At 40.9% G+C, this 19,992-nt stretch overlaps 2 protein-coding genes across 3 annotated transcripts; one reads left to right on the top strand and one right to left on the bottom strand.

Annotated features, from left to right (window-relative positions):
• Nucleotides 1-255: 255 nt before the first annotated feature.
• Nucleotides 256-18,196, top strand: lmx1al (LIM homeobox transcription factor 1, alpha-like). Of its 2 annotated transcripts, none has more exons than XM_084372260.1 (9): nt 256-504; nt 2,462-2,550; nt 3,332-3,521; nt 14,299-14,531; nt 15,225-15,388; nt 15,535-15,612; nt 15,705-15,825; nt 15,928-16,083; nt 16,534-18,196. In XM_084372260.1, the coding sequence occupies exons 1-9, from the start codon at nt 461-463 to the stop codon at nt 16,689-16,691; spliced, it is 1,233 nt and encodes a 410-aa protein (XP_084228386.1). In that variant the 5' UTR covers nt 256-460; the 3' UTR covers nt 16,692-18,196. The 2 variants fall into 2 exon arrangements, with proteins under 2 accessions (XP_084228386.1, XP_084228387.1); XM_084372261.1 differs by lacking the exon at nt 256-504 and adding an exon at nt 863-1,086.
• Nucleotides 18,197-18,620: 424 nt separating this feature from the next.
• chchd5 (coiled-coil-helix-coiled-coil-helix domain containing 5) lies at nt 18,621-19,935 on the bottom strand. The gene is made up of 4 exons (XM_084372262.1): nt 19,814-19,935; nt 19,491-19,631; nt 19,251-19,402; nt 18,621-18,948 (listed from the first exon to the last, which is right to left on the bottom strand). Coding segments are annotated over exons 1-4 (324 nt in total). The 5' UTR covers nt 19,816-19,935; the 3' UTR covers nt 18,621-18,919.
• Between the last annotated feature and the right edge of the window lie 57 nt (nt 19,936-19,992).

Genomic DNA, 19,992 nt, shown 5'->3' with positions numbered 1-19,992 from the left:
CCCATATCCGGCAGTTTAAGCTTAATAATAAGATATTAGGGTTAATAAAAAAAGGTTTTTCTAATGTGGAGGGGGGTTAATATCTCACTGCAAGTCTTTTCACGTATGAACTGCGCTCTTTAAAGTCTCCGTCCAACACTGAACACAAATGCAAAAGATCATCCTCATCTGAGTTATCAATAGGCTGCATCATCGCTCATCTTCCCCCATCATCTTCCGCACCTTCTCCCTCCCTCCCTGTCTGTCCATCTCCTCCCTCTGCGCCTTTTTACGCACAAAACAAGTCGGAGCGCACACACGGCTGGCGGAGAAAACAGGAGAGACAATAGACAATAGTTTGGGTCATCATGGTATTTGGATTTTTACCGTAGGCAACATGCGCGCCGGACTGTGAGATACAGGTGAAGCATCTGTAAACGCGTCTGATTCATTTACTGGCCGAAAGTTTCCCCAGGTTTTAATGTTGCCAACCGAGATTTCTGGAGGAGTGTGTTTCACCTCAAGGTAGGACTCCGCAACTCAAGAACAGGTTGTCAGCGGAGGCAGACTTGTGATTTCTAAATCATTTTTAAATCAGTTGTGTGTCTGTCAGTCCCGCAGCAGCGCTTGCTTTGGTCTGATGTTATCTGGCGTTTCGTTTTTCCTTTTTAAATGCTCAGGTAAAAAAAAAAAAATGAGGAAGACGAAGTCACGGTGACCTTGCTATCCAGTAAATTATGATCTTTGATTTGGTCTGTTAATCCAAACCAACAGCCTGAGATGATGTGAAAGAGAAACGCTTTTATTAGAGGTTTGGTTTCAGTTGGTGATTCAGTATCAACGATGGATAATATTTCATTAGCTCATTAGTTTCAGCTGGTTTATGAGTGGAGGAGTCACCTCCGCTGTTGGACCCAAACAGACGCATAACAACTCAACTTTCACTTCTGATAGCAGCCGGACCAGCCTGGTCATTTCAGCAGCTTTTTAAACTTAACTACCACAGAAATCTTTTTTTTCTCTGCTTGTTGTGGTTTCAATTCTTGGCCACAAAAAGGTTGGTCATTATCTTCAAACCGAGAGAAGCTGTGTGATGTTTCTTTGAAGGTAAATCTTTATTATGCATCAACTTTACAGAACAATTCACTGATCCTCATATGATATGACAATTATATTTCCTTGGATTGTAGCTCCAGGTGATCTGCAGCAAACTAAATTAAATCTTCTTGAAATATTTTTTTTTTTCTGAGTGTCAGGCTGTTAGTCTCAACATGTGATTATCGATGCATTACACAAATGTGTCAGTAATGTATTCAACCCGCAATTAGGGAAAACATGAAATCAGATTAGCTGTATTTACATAATTCATTTGTTTTATTTCATTATTTAATTTTCTGTGGCAATGCGGCAATTACCCGGCATTCAATAGTCTATTTAATATTTAGTGTATTTTACAGACCCGCTGTCCAAGCCACCCAAAATTATAGTATTTTAAAGAATAAGGATTCTCAACAAATATCACAATAAAAAGAAAAAGTCTAAATGTAATTTAATATCAAGACTGAATATGAGCTTTAAATATCAGGATACATATTAGATTTAGCGAGGCTCATAAAATAAACACAGCTGATCTGATGAGACCACAGCTAACAATCTACACTAAAGTGTCTTTGGAAACATTAAAGATTATTTTTGTCTTTGTTTCTCCAGACAACATATTTTTCTCTGGACTTGTGAAGGACACAAAATGCCGTCAGCTGTTTCCTCTGTGATACTTAATATAGTCACATTAATGGAACAGTTGTGCACATTATTATAACAGCCATACACTAATTTAATTAAATTGCTGACCGCACATTTTAAGAGAAAACGTGAATATTTTCAAAATAATTTAAACACAAATTTCTTAATTGATACTGGGACTCTGAACGGAAAATCATATAGATTACATATGTGAGAACGTAGCCTGCTTCCTTTTTTTTAATTGTTTAATTTTTTACTTATTAATGTTGACTGATATTTATAGGCTGACAAACATTGTTTTTTAATAGCAGCTGACTAAATTTAGGGCCCTGAACTATGTAACCTGGACTCAACCAGAAGTGAATGTATGCGGTCTTTTCTTTGATGCTCAAAGGCCGAGGAAATTATTTTTATCTGGATTTTTATTAAATTATCAGAAATATGTGTTGACCTTGATGTTTTCTAATTTTTTTTTTCTGCCCTTAAAAACCTTAATAAAATCCAAGGGGTGTGTGTGTGTGTGTGTGTGTGTGTGTGTGTGAATTCAGCCATTTATATTTTGGTAACTCAAAATGTCTCCTTGAAATACCTTAATTTTTTGAGTGACTGGTTTTCAGAGTCTGTGTACGTCGGCCGACATTTAACCTTAATAATTCCCTTTTATTTCAGTCGGGTTCACTGCAGAGCTTCAGCTGATATCTCAGATCGAAATGGAGCATTTTATTTTTTGTCTTTCCAGCGATCACACTGAGGGAAGGAGAGAAGGGATGAAAACAGAGGAAAGCCAGCAGTCCTGTCTGCAGCAGCCTCCATCCTCAACGCCTTTCGGTGAGTGTGTCAGCAGACAGTTTGTTGCATGAAGCGAAACATTACATATTATTACGACAGATAAAAATGACCAAGCCTTGAGATAAATTTAGTGTAGATGATAAAGAATATTATAATCTCTCAACAAAGAAATACCGTGACATAGATTCGCATCATTGACGCAATTTAAATCTATAAAGGAATATTAAGCTTATGTTAGGAGACTCACTATTGATTTACTAACAGTGCGGAAATATGATTGTAACATTAGAGGGACGGGATGAAAACAGGTCAAAAACAAAAGTTGCGTTCTTTACGTTGACTATAACTTATAACTATCTATATATACTGTAGGTTATATAAAAGAGCGTAAAAACAACCATACAGATCATTTGCAATTGGGATGGAAAATACCAAGATAATTGTTTAAAGGATATAATAAAGCTACAATGCACATTCAGCCTTTTTTGGAATAAATCAAATGAATATTCGAGGGACTTTTTGAATCTTACGATTTAAAATATTGTGCCAGTGTGGGCACAGCACAGGGTGGGTTACTGGGGACAGCAGCTCTGTGCCAAATTATGTAAAACATGCACACAAACATGTGGCCTGTTTTAACACACAAAAAAGAAAAATATACGTGAAACACCACATGTTTTTCCTGATGGCCTTTTGGGAGAAGAACCAACATTTCCTCTGGGGTTGGGTTGATTTGGGGAGATTTGGACTCCAGTGTTTTAAATAGTCTGTGTTCGGCCCTGAATGTCTCTCTATCCACGCACTGATGTGCCCCCTCCAGGTCCGGAGTTCAGGGGAGGGGGAGAGTTGTGTGCGGGCTGCGAGTCTCCCATCGCCGACCGCTTCCTGCTGCGCGTGAACGAGCGCTCCTGGCACGAGACCTGCGTCAAGTGCGCCGTGTGTTTGAGCGCGCTCACCGGGACCTGTTACTGCAGGGACCGCCTGCTGTACTGCAAGCACGACTATGAAAAGTAAGAGCACACGCAAACACGCCCGGGGTGAGACAAGTGGGTTCACTGTATGTTGTTGCTCCGCTGACTGCAGCACGGGAGAGGCGGGCAGCGGGGGAAGAAGTGCTTCCTCTCGGGTCACTTCAAGAGCAGTTGGAGATCATTTCCTACCAATAACACACTTGTGTCCTTCTCCTGGAGCTGAGACGAGGGTGTTGTTCAGAGTTCATGGATTTTGGACATGCATATTTCCTCCCAGCTGCAACTATATTTATCTCATGTCAATAGTAAACTCTCAATCTGCAGAGAAACGCATAACTAAGAATATAGTCTCACAGTAATGTAAATATGCGCTACCAGTATCTCAAAACTGTAGTACAGCACAGTGCATGAAGTATTTACTTCTCAAATCTGTGTTTATTTACAGTGGAGGGGGAACTGGTTTCAGTTGTGCAGCCACAATTTCCTCCAATCAAAAGCGAGTTGAAGTTATGTCACTCAGTCTCCTCATGAGGAAGCTGAATTCACACATTGTGTTGATTTTCTTTCTTTCTTTTTTTTTGTTTTGTTTTATTGTCAGTAATTTGATATAGACGTGATCACAATTTACCAGGTTACATGTTAATGTGGCCAGCTTGTGTCAGTAACTCACAGGGAAACCTAAGCAATTAATTAGCTAAAACACTGTAAGTCAAGTGAAACTGAGAATACTGAACAGAAGGTGATGAGGTCAGAGGAAGAAGAAGAAGCCTGTTTTTAATTCCCAGCATGCTGAGAGCGAGAGTCTTTTAGCCACACTAATTAATATGAGATTATCTAATGAATAACCTGGTCAGTTTTTTTTTACTTACCTGAACAATAGCATAAATCTTGAAACAAGTCCAGTGAAAACCACCTGATCTGTAGTGCAAACTACATCCTGAGACAGCTGCATTTTACCAAACAACAAAGAATGATTTGGCAGTTTGTGAGTAAATTAATGTAGGTTTCAAGAAAAGTAAAGTATTTGCAGTGTTACAAAAAACCTGAATACAAGTCAGTCATAACACTGCACAACATTAAGTTCACTAATAACATGAATGCATCTTAAATCAGAGGACAGACACATTTTGCTGGATCTTATAAAGGAGACAATATGAGAACCCCCACAACCAAGTTATATCTCGCAAAAAATACTTTTATTTTATTTTAAATTCATGTTCGATCCCAAAGTCAGTCATGACAAAGTAGAGGGGTGTGTGCAAAACCTCTGCTCAAACTAACAGAGACTGTCAAGATATTAAATATGGACATATATGACTGATTTATGAAAAGTGTGTCTACAATTAATGGATATTTTTGTATTTTTCAAATTTAATTTCAATTTTACCAACTAAAAAACTTAAAAAAGTAAATCCAGATCTGGATATAGCTGAAATCAAGTTCTCTAACACACTGATATAGGATGTTTTTGACAATTCGTAAAAGTGTTTCATGCATTTGTGACATTACCATTTACGATTTCAAATAATTAACTTGAAGTTCTCGGCACATAATACATAGAGTTTCTTATGTGGAGAAGTAAAACGTCCCTTTTCTCTCTGCTGAGAATGCTAATAATTCTTTGATGTAAATTATTTGTAGTTGATTTGTTCGCAATCATAATTATGGATTTAGATAAATGGGACCATTCAAACTGCGTCTGCTCACAATCTGATTTGAATTAGCAGCACTTACAGAATAATGCTGTTCTGCTCCATAGATGTACAAAGTCTGTGCTCACCAACACAATATGCTTCGATGTAAAACATGGTTAATGCTTGCTGTGTGAAATGTAATGTGAAATGTCATGTTTTTTGATGACTCAACTCTGCGGTAATTTTTGAGGGCCATATTGTATGTGTGTGTGTGTGTGTGTGTGTGTGTGTGTGTGTGTGTGTGTGTGTGTTAGTGTGTGTGTGTGCTGTGGTCAGTGGGTGTGCCTGCAGTGGGAGCTCCAGGGGTAGACAGCTGAAGGACGAGCCTGAAGCTTGTTATCATTGTTTTGAAAAGTGTCAGACGGCATCCAGCAGCACAGACTCTCCCACTGTACCTGACATCTGGAGGAGAGAGAGAGAGAGAGAGAGAGGGAGAGAGAGAGAGAGAGAAGGGGGGATACTGGCTTGATGAAAGTCCCATTGTGTGACGTTTATCTGGAAAAATGAGTGGGAAACGTGGAGCCAATAGCTTATCATAAATGAAGCACTGGGTTCATTTTCAGCGATGGAATGAAAAAGCGTATTTGCTCTCCTCGTGTAATGACCGTAATTGTAGATCCAAATTAATAGTCAGCAGCTCATTCACTATGGTGTTGATTTAGTCCCCTATACATTGCATATGGATAGTTGCCTTGTTGTGTGAGTCGGTGCCAGACTTGGCATCCTGCCTGTGACCTTCAGCGGATCAGCAACAATGTCTCCTTGTTTTCCCTGCAGTCTGTCCATCAGCGCCTTACACTACACACACCCCCATATCTAGAGCAGGTGTGTGCATTGTAACAGATAATCTCGTTCAAGAATTTGGATCGTGCATAAAGATTTTAGGGGAATTCATACATTTATTAGTGGGGAGCTGATTTTTCTTTTAACCCTCTACTTGAAGCTTGGTTCCTTTTTAGCTCCAGATACTTGAAATAAGGGAGCAGCAGATTAGCTGACTGACGTCGACGCACACTGATCTTCGGGTACTAAAGTAATTTGCTTAATTTTGAAGAATGTGTGGATGAAATGTATACATGCATTGTAAGACGATATCTTGCAGGCTTTTCTCGCTCATGCTGGGCTATTTTCCATCTCCCCCCATCATGCAGTAACTCTGGCTTGTCCAAATATTTTTAATTTATCCTTTGCTTTGATTACATCACCCATCACATACAGACAGGCAGAACTCTCCTCCCTCACTCTCCATCAGTATAAGCCAAAGGCCACAGCGTACAGCACTGTTACCTTGTGCATTTGTTCGCATCTTTTCTGCAGTTAGCATCCAAAAAGAAAACAAACAAAAAGAAAAATCCAAAATGTGTTTTGGGGAGACATCTCAGAATTTTTGCAATTAATCTACTCTGTTGAGGTAGACAAAAAGACGCATGATGATGGCTAACAATTCAAATGAGAAAACAAATCTAATTTTGAAATGTGACCCATCCCCCACCCTGATTCATCTGGGCCAAGCTGCCTTCGAGGCAAAAGTTTATTCAGCATTTGCATGTTTAATGTTTAGGACGGATGTTTTGCTTCAAAAAGATTTGAAATTGATCGCTCTGATGCTCAAAAAGCCGATGTCAGATTTCAATGTAACAGTTTTAAAGGTGAAGCACATAATCCTCGAAAAGCACCTAGTTCAATTCAGTTGTGAGTCATATTTTAAGTTCAGTACCTGAAACTTCTTGTAAAAAAATAAGCGATCCCCCTCCTGCCAATCATTATCTATGTAATAAAACAGGAGGTACGCCTTCAGTTTCGAGATTCCCTGGTCTCAATCTGTTATGGAAATGAGGGGATTTAGAAACAATAAACTCAAGTGCATCTTGTGGATTTTTCTTGTGGATTTATTTTTGTTTTGAAACCTCAAGAAATTCTCTGGAACAGCTTCCCGTTATGGACCAGATGTTCAGCGTGAGGCTTTAGAATAATTTTGTGGCAAGACCTCTCTCCACACTCTAAATTCCCACCAGGATGTTTTTTTCTTCACGGGTGCAATGCATCACCTTTGCCAACAAGACGGGTAGAATAATAATAAAGAATAATAAAATATTGGATGGAAAACCATTTTCTGAATCAGAAACAGGAAGTCTGAGTAGTGAGGAGTAACATTTTTCAGCTGTGGTATGTTTTTGAATAAAAGTTACAGGATGATTAAATTTCATTCTGATTGAAATTAAGACCATGAAAGCACTTGATTAGCAGGCATGAATCATCTCTACCATCCTCAGCATCATACACACACTTTTTCACAGTCATTGTCTTTTACGCACTGGCTTGACATTATGGTTCCTTGCCAAACTGAGCGGTATAAGGCCAGTGTTCCCTGGTCAATAGTGCTGAGCCCAGACAGAAAGGAGGGTAGTCTGGCTGTGCGGAGCCTGCATGTGAGCTCCCTTGTAAGCCCCATAAAGGCAGCTTCAGCCGTGTGAAAAAACGGGTCACCGGGGTGGATATTCACTAAACCTTGGGTTTAATACCTCACTCTGTGGGGTGGAGGGCACTCAGACTACATCTAGGTTTACGAACCCTCTCTTTGCAGTCAGACGGAGGGAGACCCCGCCGCCACAGTTATGGGATCTCCCTCTGCTGACCAGGTAGCTATATGTGAGTCAACTCTCACGGCCTGACAGAGTGTCCTCTCAAGTTACGGTGCATTTATATGAGAGTCTTGTTCCTCCAAAACACTGAGACTGAGGATAGAAACTGCATCTTCTACCTCTCTTCTCCCTGCCATGCCCCCACCCCACCCACCATTTCTCTCCCTGTCTCTCTATCCGTTACCTCGTTCATCACTGTCTGCTTTGTAATAATATTTCTCTATTCCAAACCTCATTTCGCTCTCGTTGAGATTGATGGCAGCGATGACACCAAACAGTTTATCTCCCCGTTTATCCCTTGTTTTCTCTTAATCGTCTCCCCTCCCTCAGCGCCTCTTTGTGTCTCGGGATGGGAATGGGAGGAGGTGGTGGGGAGGCTGATTGGGTACAGTGCTAATTACCCAGCATTCTGTGGCTGTCCTTCGGTGACAGGCCTGGCACTGGGCTTCAGGGAAATACTATTAGAGAGAATTATGCAATGACACGTCAGAAGATCAACAAGCCCTTATCCCCATCAGCCAGCACCTCAACTCTGGTTAAGTCAAGGCCATATTAATTCATTACTTTTAATAAATCAAGTCTAAATAATGAAACTGTCACCATTTAAAAGATCTGTTCGACAACAGAAGAACAACACATTTCTTGAAGAATTACCTGTTTTTATCAGCTCAGGTTTTGAGATATTCACCTCTAAAACTGGAAAAGGGGTGAATAGAATTGAAAAGATGGATTTTTAAAAATTAAAAAGTAATTCACAAAACCTTGGCAAATGAAACCAATCATAGCTGCATTGCTGGAAATCATTAGAGGCAAGTGAGGAAAATATTTGCTTAGATAACTGAAAATATCTGCCCATACAATGAGTCTAGGAGTGGAGGGAAAGTTTGTGGTTCAGTCTGGGATAAGGTGAATCATGGCAGCACTCAGGACTGTACTGTACATATAAATCTCAGTCAGAGGCTACACATAATGCACGCATGTGGTTCTGAAACGTTCAAACACTCCTCTCTTACCCAGGAGCCTTACATGAGCTAAACCTGCAGCTCAACAGATGATGGTTGGAGGTGTGCCAGAGGAAAGGAAAGCGGGGATGGGGGAGATTTTATGGTATAAATGAGAGAACGTCAGGGAGGAATCTACCGATGGGGAAGGTGTTCGAAATGGGATAGAGAAGGTAAAGACGGGGTGTCTGAGAGTTTTAGGTGGGGATGCAGCCGCAGGGAGGGACAGATTTTGGTCTGGGTGCATGTGTGAGAGGAGGGGGTGATATTGCCACTGTTTTTGCATAATGAGAGATGAGACCCCATCATCTTTCCTCCCCCACAACAATTTTATAACAGACAGCTAATAAATGTTTCATGGCAGAACAAGCTGCTCGCCTTGGCTTTATTAAATCTGAGATAATAAAAGCAGAGAGGGAGAGGAAGAAAGAGAGAGAGAATAGGGGGTCGCACCAGAGAGGGAGAGATAGGGAGATCGGCGTAGACTTTTCTCAAATCGACCGGCTGTATCTCCTGTTTCTGGGGCAACGGGTCCCGCTGTCCCCCGCCACCCCCTCCCCGCTGCTTCCCCACTCCGCCAGAGACAGACAGGAAATGAGAAACGGGCAGACAGGATATTGCGTTCTGGTGGCCTGGGGATTAACTGTTTTATCTAAACTAACACACACACACACACCCACTCACTCGCGCACACAAACACACACCCTCACACATAGCATTCATTCTTGGTAGCATCAGGTGTAAATCGCACACACCCAGAGAGAAAGACCATGCACGCCATGCAGGTTTTTTGTTGTTACTTTACACAGGTACATTACATTAGGTGTTGGATATTACAGGCGTCAGTGGTGCTCTCATGTAGCGCTGGTCTTATTGCAAGTGTGAACGGGTTACAGTGAGAATCAAGACATGTAACTGTATAAGTGTGAGATTGGCTGAGAGTTTGTGCAGAAATGCCTCTAAAGATGTACTCCATATACTGCAGGCCCTCGTGGCCGTTAGATAACAACTATTACACAGCTTTTACAAATTTTGGAGAGCATACATTGAACAAGAGGACTGCTTATGATGCTACTTTATTGATGCTTGGAGTGATACGGTGCACAAATGACAGCATCTGTCAGTGTTTTATTGATGTTTGTACCCAGTACCTTATCTGTGTTTACACAAACTGTGCATATTTGTGTTTATGTGTGCATGCGATTGTATATACACCCAAATGTGTGTGTATGTGTGCACATATGTGTGACTGTACTGTATGTATATATATATTTATATACATGTGTGTATTTGTGTGAGTGTGAGTGAGTGAGTGAGTGGTGGCAGGGGTAGTGAGTATCGTGGGGAATGCTGGGAGATTTTAATAACACAGAAGCAGTGCAGGGAGATTTAATAAAAGGAGATGATGTGATTACTGAACCCTGGCTCTGAGCCATTTTGCTTCACAGAGCAATATCCGCCAAAAGTGCGCACACACATCCACACACACACCGTCGCACACACATCTAAGAAATGGATACTAAACAGAATACAACTTAAAAGTAAGATTGTTGCATATCATTTGCTCTTTTTGCATCTATCATGTGAATCTTTGAATGTACCTTCATTTTCATGGAATGTGTAAACACCTATTTGTGTAACACATAATCCACAAGCCAGTACATGAATATCTCACCATATTATACGTTTGTAAGGTTAAAATGCACCTTAAACTGTAGGTTAATCAAAATAAGTGACATTGGTAGATCTTTAATGAGCCATAGTTTCAGAGTGATGCCTTAATCTGTCCAAGTGAAGTTCTTACACACTTAAATGCAACCGCTCCAAACCTAGCGTTAGTATAAGCAAACCCCCTACCTGTATAAATATTCATCAATTATGAAAGCAAGCACAACAACTGTAATCACTCTGAGACACATACATATTTATGGAATGATTGTGTTGCGGTCCACACAATGTTGTGCTTGTTGGAGCTCACAGGCAAAACAATGCCACATGACACAGCTTAGGGAGTTGACGAAGACTCTGTTATTCTGTTTGTATGCCTAGGATCTACAATAAGCAAGTAGGAAAGGGCTGATTATAACCACCCACTACTTACAACACGTCACCTTTTTCTTCTTCTCTGTGTTTGATCACATAATCAGTGAGCTTGTAATTAGCTGTGCCCCCTAACCCCTCTGAAATCCATGGCACCGAACATAAAGGTGCCTGCAGCCAAAGTTCCTGAGGTTTCCTACATCACAAGCTCACACAGTCTTCTGTCTGCTCTTATACTTCTCTTCTTTGTAATTCTGTACATATGAATATTACACACATCTCTTCATTAGAGGAAAGCCCTCTGAATCCAAAGCAAACTTCTGATAGATTTGTTCACAGCTGGTCTGTTCACTCTTTGTCTCAGCTGTTTAAATTCTAATTTCATTTAGATTTTTATAAAGCTGGAATTCAAATAAAAGAATAAAACTATTTTTGTATTGTTGGTCTGTGTCATGAAAACATCCCTTTTCCCAATGATTCCTAATGCAAGCAAAAGAGAGATTAGACATAGTCCAACTTTAAAGTCAAAAGTCAGAAATGTGTTTTTCTTCTTGTTCATACAGTTGAATGTTTGAGCTTCACTGTGTAGAATGATGTATGTGCAGAGTCTGACACTGGAAGGCTGTTTTTTCACATTCATCGCCGAAAGCAAAAGTTGTCCCTGCATGTTCTCACTGAAAATCATATTTTAAGAGATGGGCCTACGAGCATGATTTGTGACATCACAAATCGTTTGGCAGACACGCCTGGTCCAATATTCAGCATACACACATGTGATGTGGAAATATGAAGCCTTCAGTGCACATACACTGAGAATAGACTTTATTATGAAGTAGGAGACATCTTGTGTCTGGCAGTTAAAATTCTGAAATGAAAAAATATTGCATATTATGTATTCCAAGTTTCTTTTTATTGAGGAAGAAGGAATAGGTGGCATTTTAAGGGTTTTAATGTGGTAATTATATTTTTTATTTTGACACTCGTGCCTTAATACAGGCTTTAATACATGTGTTATAAACAAAACGGTTGTCTTGCGTATCAGAATTGATTATCTACAATGTATTCCCAATGTATTTTAAGCATCCGAAATTTATGAACACTTATGGCCCCCAAATAATAATGCGACACATTTGATTGGACTTTAATTGCACCCATATCCCAAAATCCCTAACTGATTTGAGTCGTTGTATTTCGTGCCAGGCCAAATCATTTTTATTTATCCCTTCAACTTTAAAAAAAAAAAATTCTGCTTCAGAACATAAACAAAACGTGATCATCTTAAACTCATTGACTCGTTCGATGCAAAAAAGACGGTAAATGATTTAAATTTAAGACAAGAAACAACAACAATATTACATTTTCACCCAAAACATGAAAAACCTATTGTGTGATCACATTGTAAACATTTGGTGTGAAACCCTAAACTATCTAATTCCTGTGGCTTCTCTATAACCATCTTGTCCACACTGATTTATTGGAAGCTACACCCTGGTCAGGAGCGGTGTGAATGATACTTCTATTAGAGGGATTAGACTGATCTACTTACAGACCCCCCTCTGTGGCAGTTGCCCCAAGTTGCCTTCATTTGCCATGTTGAGTAAATTCCTACCGTGCTGTGTACACCCCGATTAGGGAGTGTGGGACTTAACCACCAACATCATCGGTCTTATGTCAAGCAATCCTGCCACAATTATGTTCTGTCAGATTTTGTTCGCAGTGAAAGGAAGCATTTAAGGTGTTGAAGTGTGTGTTTGGCTGGAGCGCCAGGCTGCACAGTGCAGGGTTGTGATCACTCTCCTTTGTGAAATATGTGCAGGAAGCCAGGTTATTATGATAAATAACAAAGGTTCTTACAGATATTTTATAGTAGATGCATCTCTCTGAATTGCAGTGCAGTGATTCCAGAGACAATAGGCTGAGCAAGTTAAACACAAGGTCCTGTCACAGCAGATTTGGGTGGGGCTGTTTGTAGGGATACTTGTGTTTGCGTTATGATGTTAAGTTAGCGACACTGTCATTTGGGGAATTTGGGGAGCGTTTGGCAGATGGATTGAGAAAGATTAGCCGTAGCAGCTGCGTTTGGGACAGAATCGCAGATTAGGAGCTCTAATGTGCAGACCTGGCTCCTTCTTTACACTCCAGATTTGGGCAGCAACACCTTCCTATCACTCAGTCAGGGACCGTCAACACTTCTGCCTTCGTCCCTTCCTCCCACTGTTCATGCCCCTCTCACCCTCCTTCCCTCTTGTCCAGGTTTGTGTTTTGTTCTATGTCTTCGCCCACTGACTTTTCTAGTTCTTACACCTATGCACTGACATCATGGTAACTCTTCCTGATAAAGAGAGAGTCTGGAGATCAAGCATGTCTTTGCAAGTTGCACCACCAGCATAATGATGGGTGATGTTATGGTGAATGTTGGTAACTAGCCAATATCGGACTAGGTATACTTATATTTGGTGGGTGCGTGTGTGCAAATCTCTGTGTGCATGCCTCTGAGAGCGCATGCATGTGTGTGTGAGTGTCTATGTTTGTGTGTGCATGTGTGTTTTAGTGTGCATAAGTGAGAGGAGAGAGATTAACCCCATGCTATCCCCAATCCCTGGTTATGAGTTTACAGCGTCTGTCTGGCCATCGCACTGTTTAAACAACAATCTAATTAATCCTGTCTTTATTAGTTTCAGTGAACTGGGGAGGCAGGCTGGGAGGGCGTGAGGGAGAACTGGGAACGCTGGCAGAAAATACTGGGGAGGGAGGGGGAGGAAACCAAGTGCGAGAGCAGGGATTTGAGAGGAATTTAATGGCAGAGACTTAGGCCCTGTGAATGGAAATAGGGATGTGAAGAGATGGTGAGGCAGGAGAGAAACTGAGGGGTTATAACATCTCACAGGAGGAGAGATGGGTGGACAAAGGAAGGAAAGTGGTCATGGGGAAAAGCAATGGACCTGAAAAGAACTCTGTATTAAGCTTTATTCATAGAGTTAAATAAGTACTTTAAGATTGTGGGTGGGATGTGGATGGACTGGAGTTTACCCCATCAAACAGATTTCAACATTTCAGGCTTTAAAAGGGGAAAAAAAACTCACAACAGGCAGCTCTCTTATCACCAGCTAACTACTGCCACCTGCTGTAATGAGGGGGGAAAGAAAATACAATATAAAAATGCAGACTACTGTAATTCCTCTCAGCAGATGTTCACCTTGTTGCTCTGTGAATTGGGTAATGTTTATATGACCTTTAATTAAGAGACGATGCTAATCTCCACAATCATTTGAGCTGAGGGTAAAATGTATCGGAGCTCCTTGTCTCCGCCTCCATCTTTAATTACCTCACATTTCTTTTTCTTTGCTCCCTGACTCCCATAAAGCCGTACATATATTACACAGTTTATGTAGGTATCCTTCACATAGCCTATTGTCTGTGTCTTTCTGTGCACCTCCAGGCTGTTTGTAAGGAAGTGCAGTGCCTGCCTGCAGGTGATTGGACGTTCAGAGCTGATAATGCGCGTGCAAGGCCAGGTGTACCACCTTGGCTGCTTCACTTGCTGTGAGTGTGAACGCCGGCTGCAAAGAGGTGATGAGTTTGTGCTGAAAGAAGGCCAGCTGCTCTGCCGCATGGACTATGAGAAGGAGAGGGAAATGCTGGCCGCTATTAGTCCCACACCAACTGAATCAGGTACAATAGGTTTGCTACAAGGCTGCACTGCCTGAACCACATGGCAATCAATGCGTTGCTTTTCTACATACATCTTAGTGAAAGTCTTTCTCTTTTACATTCATTCAGTCAATGATTTTTTTTAGCACAGCCCCTTTGAAACACATTCCTCCGCTGCAGACCAGCAGCTTCTGAAGGGCAAATTGGTGTTTAAGTCTCAATCTGCTCCCCTCAATATGTAGGAAATGCATACGTATAGATATATTGAAATGGATCTCAGGCACTGAGTAGATTACTGACTCAATGAACAGTGGGACACTGAATAAATGTTGTACAACACAACTGCTTGGCACAACAGCACATCAATAAATCAATCAATCAATAATAACTATTATTATTATTATTATTATTATTGTATAATTATTATTAATAAGTGGTAATAATTTAGATAGATTTTGCTTTGTCATCCTTCAGTCAAGTCAGTGCATTGACTTCTGATCAGTGAAAATAGTCTGCTCATTAATTTTCACAGTGAATTCTGGGAATTTTCTACACTAGAAAAATTCACTGCCTTCAAAATAAGGGCCCACCAGGCTTCTGCTCACAATCACTTCAATTTTAAATGTTTATTTATTTATTTTATTTAAGGAAGTTTTAAAATATACCTTATACTGGGATGTTCTGACTGTTTTGTTGTCTACTTACCTTGATCAGTGAAAAGTGAGGATGAGGACGGTGGAGGAGGCTCTGGCGGGGGGAAGGGTGGTGATGAAGGCAAAGAGCACAAGCGTTCAAAGCGACCACGCACCATCTTGACCACACAGCAGCGTCGTGCTTTCAAGGCCTCCTTTGAAGTGTCTGCTAAGCCTTGTCGCAAGGTGGGTGGACCAGCTTGTCAATGGAAATGTCTGGCAGATAATATTGTTCTTGGTTATCTTTATCAGTCTGCATAGTAATCAGTATAAAGCTGTGTTTGTTGCTGTTAAGTTTGTATTTTGAAAGCAATGAAAAATCTAACCTGTAGGTGAGAGAGACACTGGCTGCCGAGACTGGACTGACAGTGCGCGTTGTGCAGGTGTGGTTTCAAAACCAGAGAGCCAAGGTTAGACTTTATACATTTCCTCAGGACATGTTCTTCCTCAGACATCAACATACCGTGAAAACTGATACAGAAGGTGTGTTTTTGTGCCTCAGATGAAAAAGATAGCTCGCCGACAGCAGCAACAACAGCAGCAGCAGCAGGAACAAGAGCAGCTGGGAGGAACCAGGAGAGGACCAAGTAGAGGGGGCCGCCAGAGCAATGACGACAGTGAGGGTAAGAGCTTTAAGTGCCAATGCAGAATCAAGAAGAAAAAGCTATGTTTTGAAAAATAGATGATGAAATGGTATGACTAAAGGGTTTCTAATCTCTACACAGATGGCTCTAGTACCCATGGCATGGATGGGATACTGGGGTATCCCTCTCTGCCACGTCAGCAGCTACTCGCTCTGGATCCCAACATATATGGTGGAGAGCCATTTCGACATGGGCTTACGCCGCCTCAGCTGAACAGTGAGCAGCTCCACTCTTATGGTAAGGCAGTAGGTTGAAGCTGCGAAGTCAAAAGAAACTCCCCTCAAAATGAATGTTTTGACGTGATCTCCTTCACCCTCATGACAGTCTCTTACACTGCTGTCAAACAAGTGCATTGCTCAATATTTGATTTATTATTTCCTGAGAAAATGTGCATTTGGAGACAGTGGGGTAAAAATGTAATGTTGGACTTAAAAGTGTTGCATCATGTTGCATTAGCCGATAAGAGGATGTATGTAGGACGCCTTTCCAGGTTTCTAACTGTGAAAAGAAATGAGGATGTTATTAATAGGTTGAGATTAAACCACCATAGCTGACCCACTCACCAGAGCGTTTGATTTTGGAGTTTGTACTTACTTTCATATCCTTTTTTTATATCCTTCTGCTCTCTGGTACTAACAAAAGATCGTTCCACTTCAGTTGTTCACACTCTTGCTCTCTTTCACGCAGACTCAGAGACAGTGTTCCACGACCTGGACAGCGACGGAAGCCTCGGTCAACTTGGAGATTGCCTCTTAGCAGCTGGGGACGGCAGTCTCCTGGCAGGGCGAGTGGGAAACCCCATCGACCGTCTCTACTCCATGCAGAACTCCTACTTCACCTCCTGACCCCTATAAACTATCACCCTTTCCCCTCCCGTTCCACCTTTCACCTCAGAGATGCAGCTAACGGAGTCTGTCCATCAACACGCCTGTGGGACCACTCTCAGTGACAATGTCTTCACCCAAAACGCACTTCTGAGCTTTTATCACAGGTCAAAATCATTACAAATCAGGCATAGTCATATTATCGGTTTGCAGCAGATTTGCATAATGTTCCTATTATCTTTCCTCGATAAGAATCACATGCTGGAAAAACAGACACTGTAAATGTCCAAGATATGTAAAAAAGACCTCAATTTCTCCTGTTGTATTTATGTAATATTCAATGAAACAGCTTTCATGGCACTTTTCAACAAAAAAAAAACAACAACAAAGACACTTATTCAAACATTAATATGTATATCATGAATTACAGATGATAATTGGTTGTTGAAAGTGAATTCATCAATCAAGTAACATGTATTTAGGAGTCTTGGCAGGTCTTATGAGCAGCTGAGGGTCTAACTAAAATTAGTATATTGCATAGCTTTTTTGACAGGACTAGTGATTAGTAATTGTGCGTGAAAGACTGCAGCATATACAATAATGTATATGGCTTGGAGTACAATTTTGCTCTCAGGTTAGTATGTATGTTTGTGTAACCTGAGCTATAACTCAGGATATTGTGCTGGACAGGATTACAATTTAACTAGCCCAATGACTTCAAGAACGTAGACGAGGAAGAAACTCTCTATATAAAATAATCATTTCAAACTACATTTAGTTTTTCATATTGCATGACAGGTATAATATGGACCAAAAAAAAGTCACATTTTTTTAGCCTTTAGACAACACTACAGGGTAATTTGAAGAGCCTTATGCGGAAACAGGGTTGTAAAAGTGATTATTGCTTTAGCTTTCCCTTCTCTTTTATAATCACTATATCACTAAGAAACAGTTCCATAAATGACAACCAATGGATCTATTATGCCCAAAAGTTAGAACACTGGGTACATGATGTTGTGCCCTAAATGTAAATGTGAGTATGACTGTGTTACAGTTAATTGTTGTAGTCACTTTCTGTAATAATTCCTTTCTCAAACATCTGAAATTAGATGTTGCTAGGTAGATATTTTGTACCTTCTTCTGTGATAATCCGCAAATATTTAAACTGTAGCATGATATTTATGTGTCACAAAGTAGGTCTTAAGGAATAGCCTCCAAACTCAAGACAGATAGCAAGTGTTGCAGAAAGGATTGGACTCTGTGGTGCAGAATAAAAATAGGATTAAGGTGATACTTGTTTCATTTAGGTGCCAGTGATTGGCTACAGCTTGTGACATTCTTTCATGACATTATGTTTTTGACTCTGATCACCACCTCATGGTATTTTTACAGTGATATTTTTGTGAATGTAACTTATTTGTGTGGTATTAGGCAAGTTCCTATTTTACTTTTTTTTGTTCAGTGACTGCCAGGTGATGTGCTTTGAATGTAATGTTGCCGTATCTTCAATACAATCTGCGGTTTCATCTTTGGTGTGTGCTTGCCTTTTTGTCCTAAATATGACAAAACATACAGTTTCTCATCTATTATAAACCAAGATATCACACTTGAAAAGAACTGAATCCCTTTCCCTTCCATTACCCCCTTCAAAGCTTTAATAATTGAACCAGAAAGGGTCCGTTCTGCTTAGTGGTCACAGGGCTCATAACTCAACACCCTCCCTCTGTCTCTCTCAGTAGTCCCACTGATTAGAAATGGATAGCCTCCTCCTTCTCCTTCCTTTCTTCCCAGACTCCCTATTTCGCATTCATTGAGTGGCCAGGAGAGCTTGTGTGGGAGCGGTGCATTCCAGTTTAATATTTGACTTTGACTCAGACCTGGAGAGGGTGAGGGTGGGAGGGACAGACGTAAGCAACAGAAAATAATAAGATGAGTAATACGAGTCTGATGTCAATTTTAATAAGATGGTTTAATACAAATCAGTAAAAATAGACTTCCTTGGGTAAGGGAATGATGAATCCTATTTTCACATGAAACATTTACATAAGGAGCAAAAGGACGATGCAGTAATTAAACACTCTACACAAGTAATCTTAATGCGCAGTACTGTTGTATTCATCACCTACACATTAAGTCACACAGAGGAAACCAAATATCAGTCACTGTACATACAGTATCATGTGAAACCAGCCCATCTGTGCTGCTGTGGAGGCGGCAGCTGTCTGAGGGTGAGAGAAGGTGCCTGAATGCTACGATGGCTGAGGTTCTGGATTTGTAGCTGGAAAAAGAAAGGGGATTTATTGGTATGTTGACTATTAAAGTAACACATCTCAAAGATGGTGCAGTATTAGTCCCTCATTATAGACATGACAACAAAGGGGCCCTTTTTAAATGCGTGTTGAATGGTTTGTGCATGCTGGTTATTCAGATTTGGAGCAATGAAGTCTTGTATTGGACATCTCCAGCATGCACAAACCATTCAGTGGGATGAAAACATACCTATCTCTTAACTTGTAATCACTTCCTTTCTGTTTGTATGCGACCTTGAGTACTTTATGGCCAATCCCAGCCAGGACTTACCCACTCCACTGAGGTCCACTGTCTCTGCACAGCCCAGAAAGCGAGCCACATGTGGTGAGCAGGAGGAGGGCGAGTCCTGGTTTTCTCTCAGACAGCGCTCAAACTCCACAAACTCCTTGGAACAGTCCTGCCTTATCTTCTGGATCACTGGGCTGTCATAACACATTAAGTGGTTTGATACAATTGTGCTTTGGGGTGTCAGGGTGAAATGGGAGTGAAAGTACGAGCATGTTTCCTTACTGTGATGATGTGCACTGTGCAACCTTCAGCTTCAGTTCATGACACTGCTGCTGCCATGTTGAGGGGTTGGAGGCCACACATGACCCGTATGCCTCCATCTCTTTATGGCAATACTTTGCCGTGATATCCATAGCAGCCTGCCTGAAAGGTAACACATGGATGTCAATCAGTCAGTGATTAGAGACAAGTGCAATGAGCCGGTGAACCATCGCTATCAGAAGCACATGCAACACAGTAACATGAAGTATTTGGATGTCGGCTGATTCAAAAAGTAGCATAGAGAGCAAAACACATAATGTTGACATGAGCTGAATCTTTCTTACATGTTGCTCTTTCAGGCTCTTTCTGACACGATGAAGCTAAATAATCAAGGTTACAGCACCAGTATTTCTACATGTGAGCCATGTCTTTGCGGCTACTACACCGTGTACGCCCAGTACCTCACGATAGGATGGAAATACAACCTTGTACAATACTTCTTTATTGTTATTGGTTCAGGTTT

The sequence above is a fragment of the Pagrus pagrus genome (genome assembly GCF_965226575.1).
Source record: "Pagrus pagrus genome assembly, chromosome: 13".
NCBI lineage: Eukaryota > Metazoa > Chordata > Actinopteri > Spariformes > Sparidae > Pagrus > Pagrus pagrus.
Note: the sequence above shows the minus strand (reverse complement) of the source record. Positions and strands in the feature narration are given on the sequence as shown.

Coding starts and splice junctions, on each gene's coding strand:
- chchd5 (XM_084372262.1), bottom strand. Junction 19,403..19,490: donor GCACAGTGCACATCATCACA/GTAAGGAAACAT, acceptor GTGTTATGACAG/CCCAGTGATCCAGAAGATAA. Junction 18,949..19,250: donor AGTGGACCTCAGTGGAGTGG/GTAAGTCCTGGC, acceptor TTCTTTTTCCAG/CTACAAATCCAGAACCTCAG.
- lmx1al (XM_084372260.1), top strand. CDS start 461: ATGTTGCCAACCGAGATTTCTGGAGGAGTGTGTTTCACCTCAAG. Junction 14,532..15,224: donor TCCCACACCAACTGAATCAG/GTACAATAGGTT, acceptor TACCTTGATCAG/TGAAAAGTGAGGATGAGGAC. Junction 16,084..16,533: donor TGAGCAGCTCCACTCTTATG/GTAAGGCAGTAG, acceptor TCTTTCACGCAG/ACTCAGAGACAGTGTTCCAC.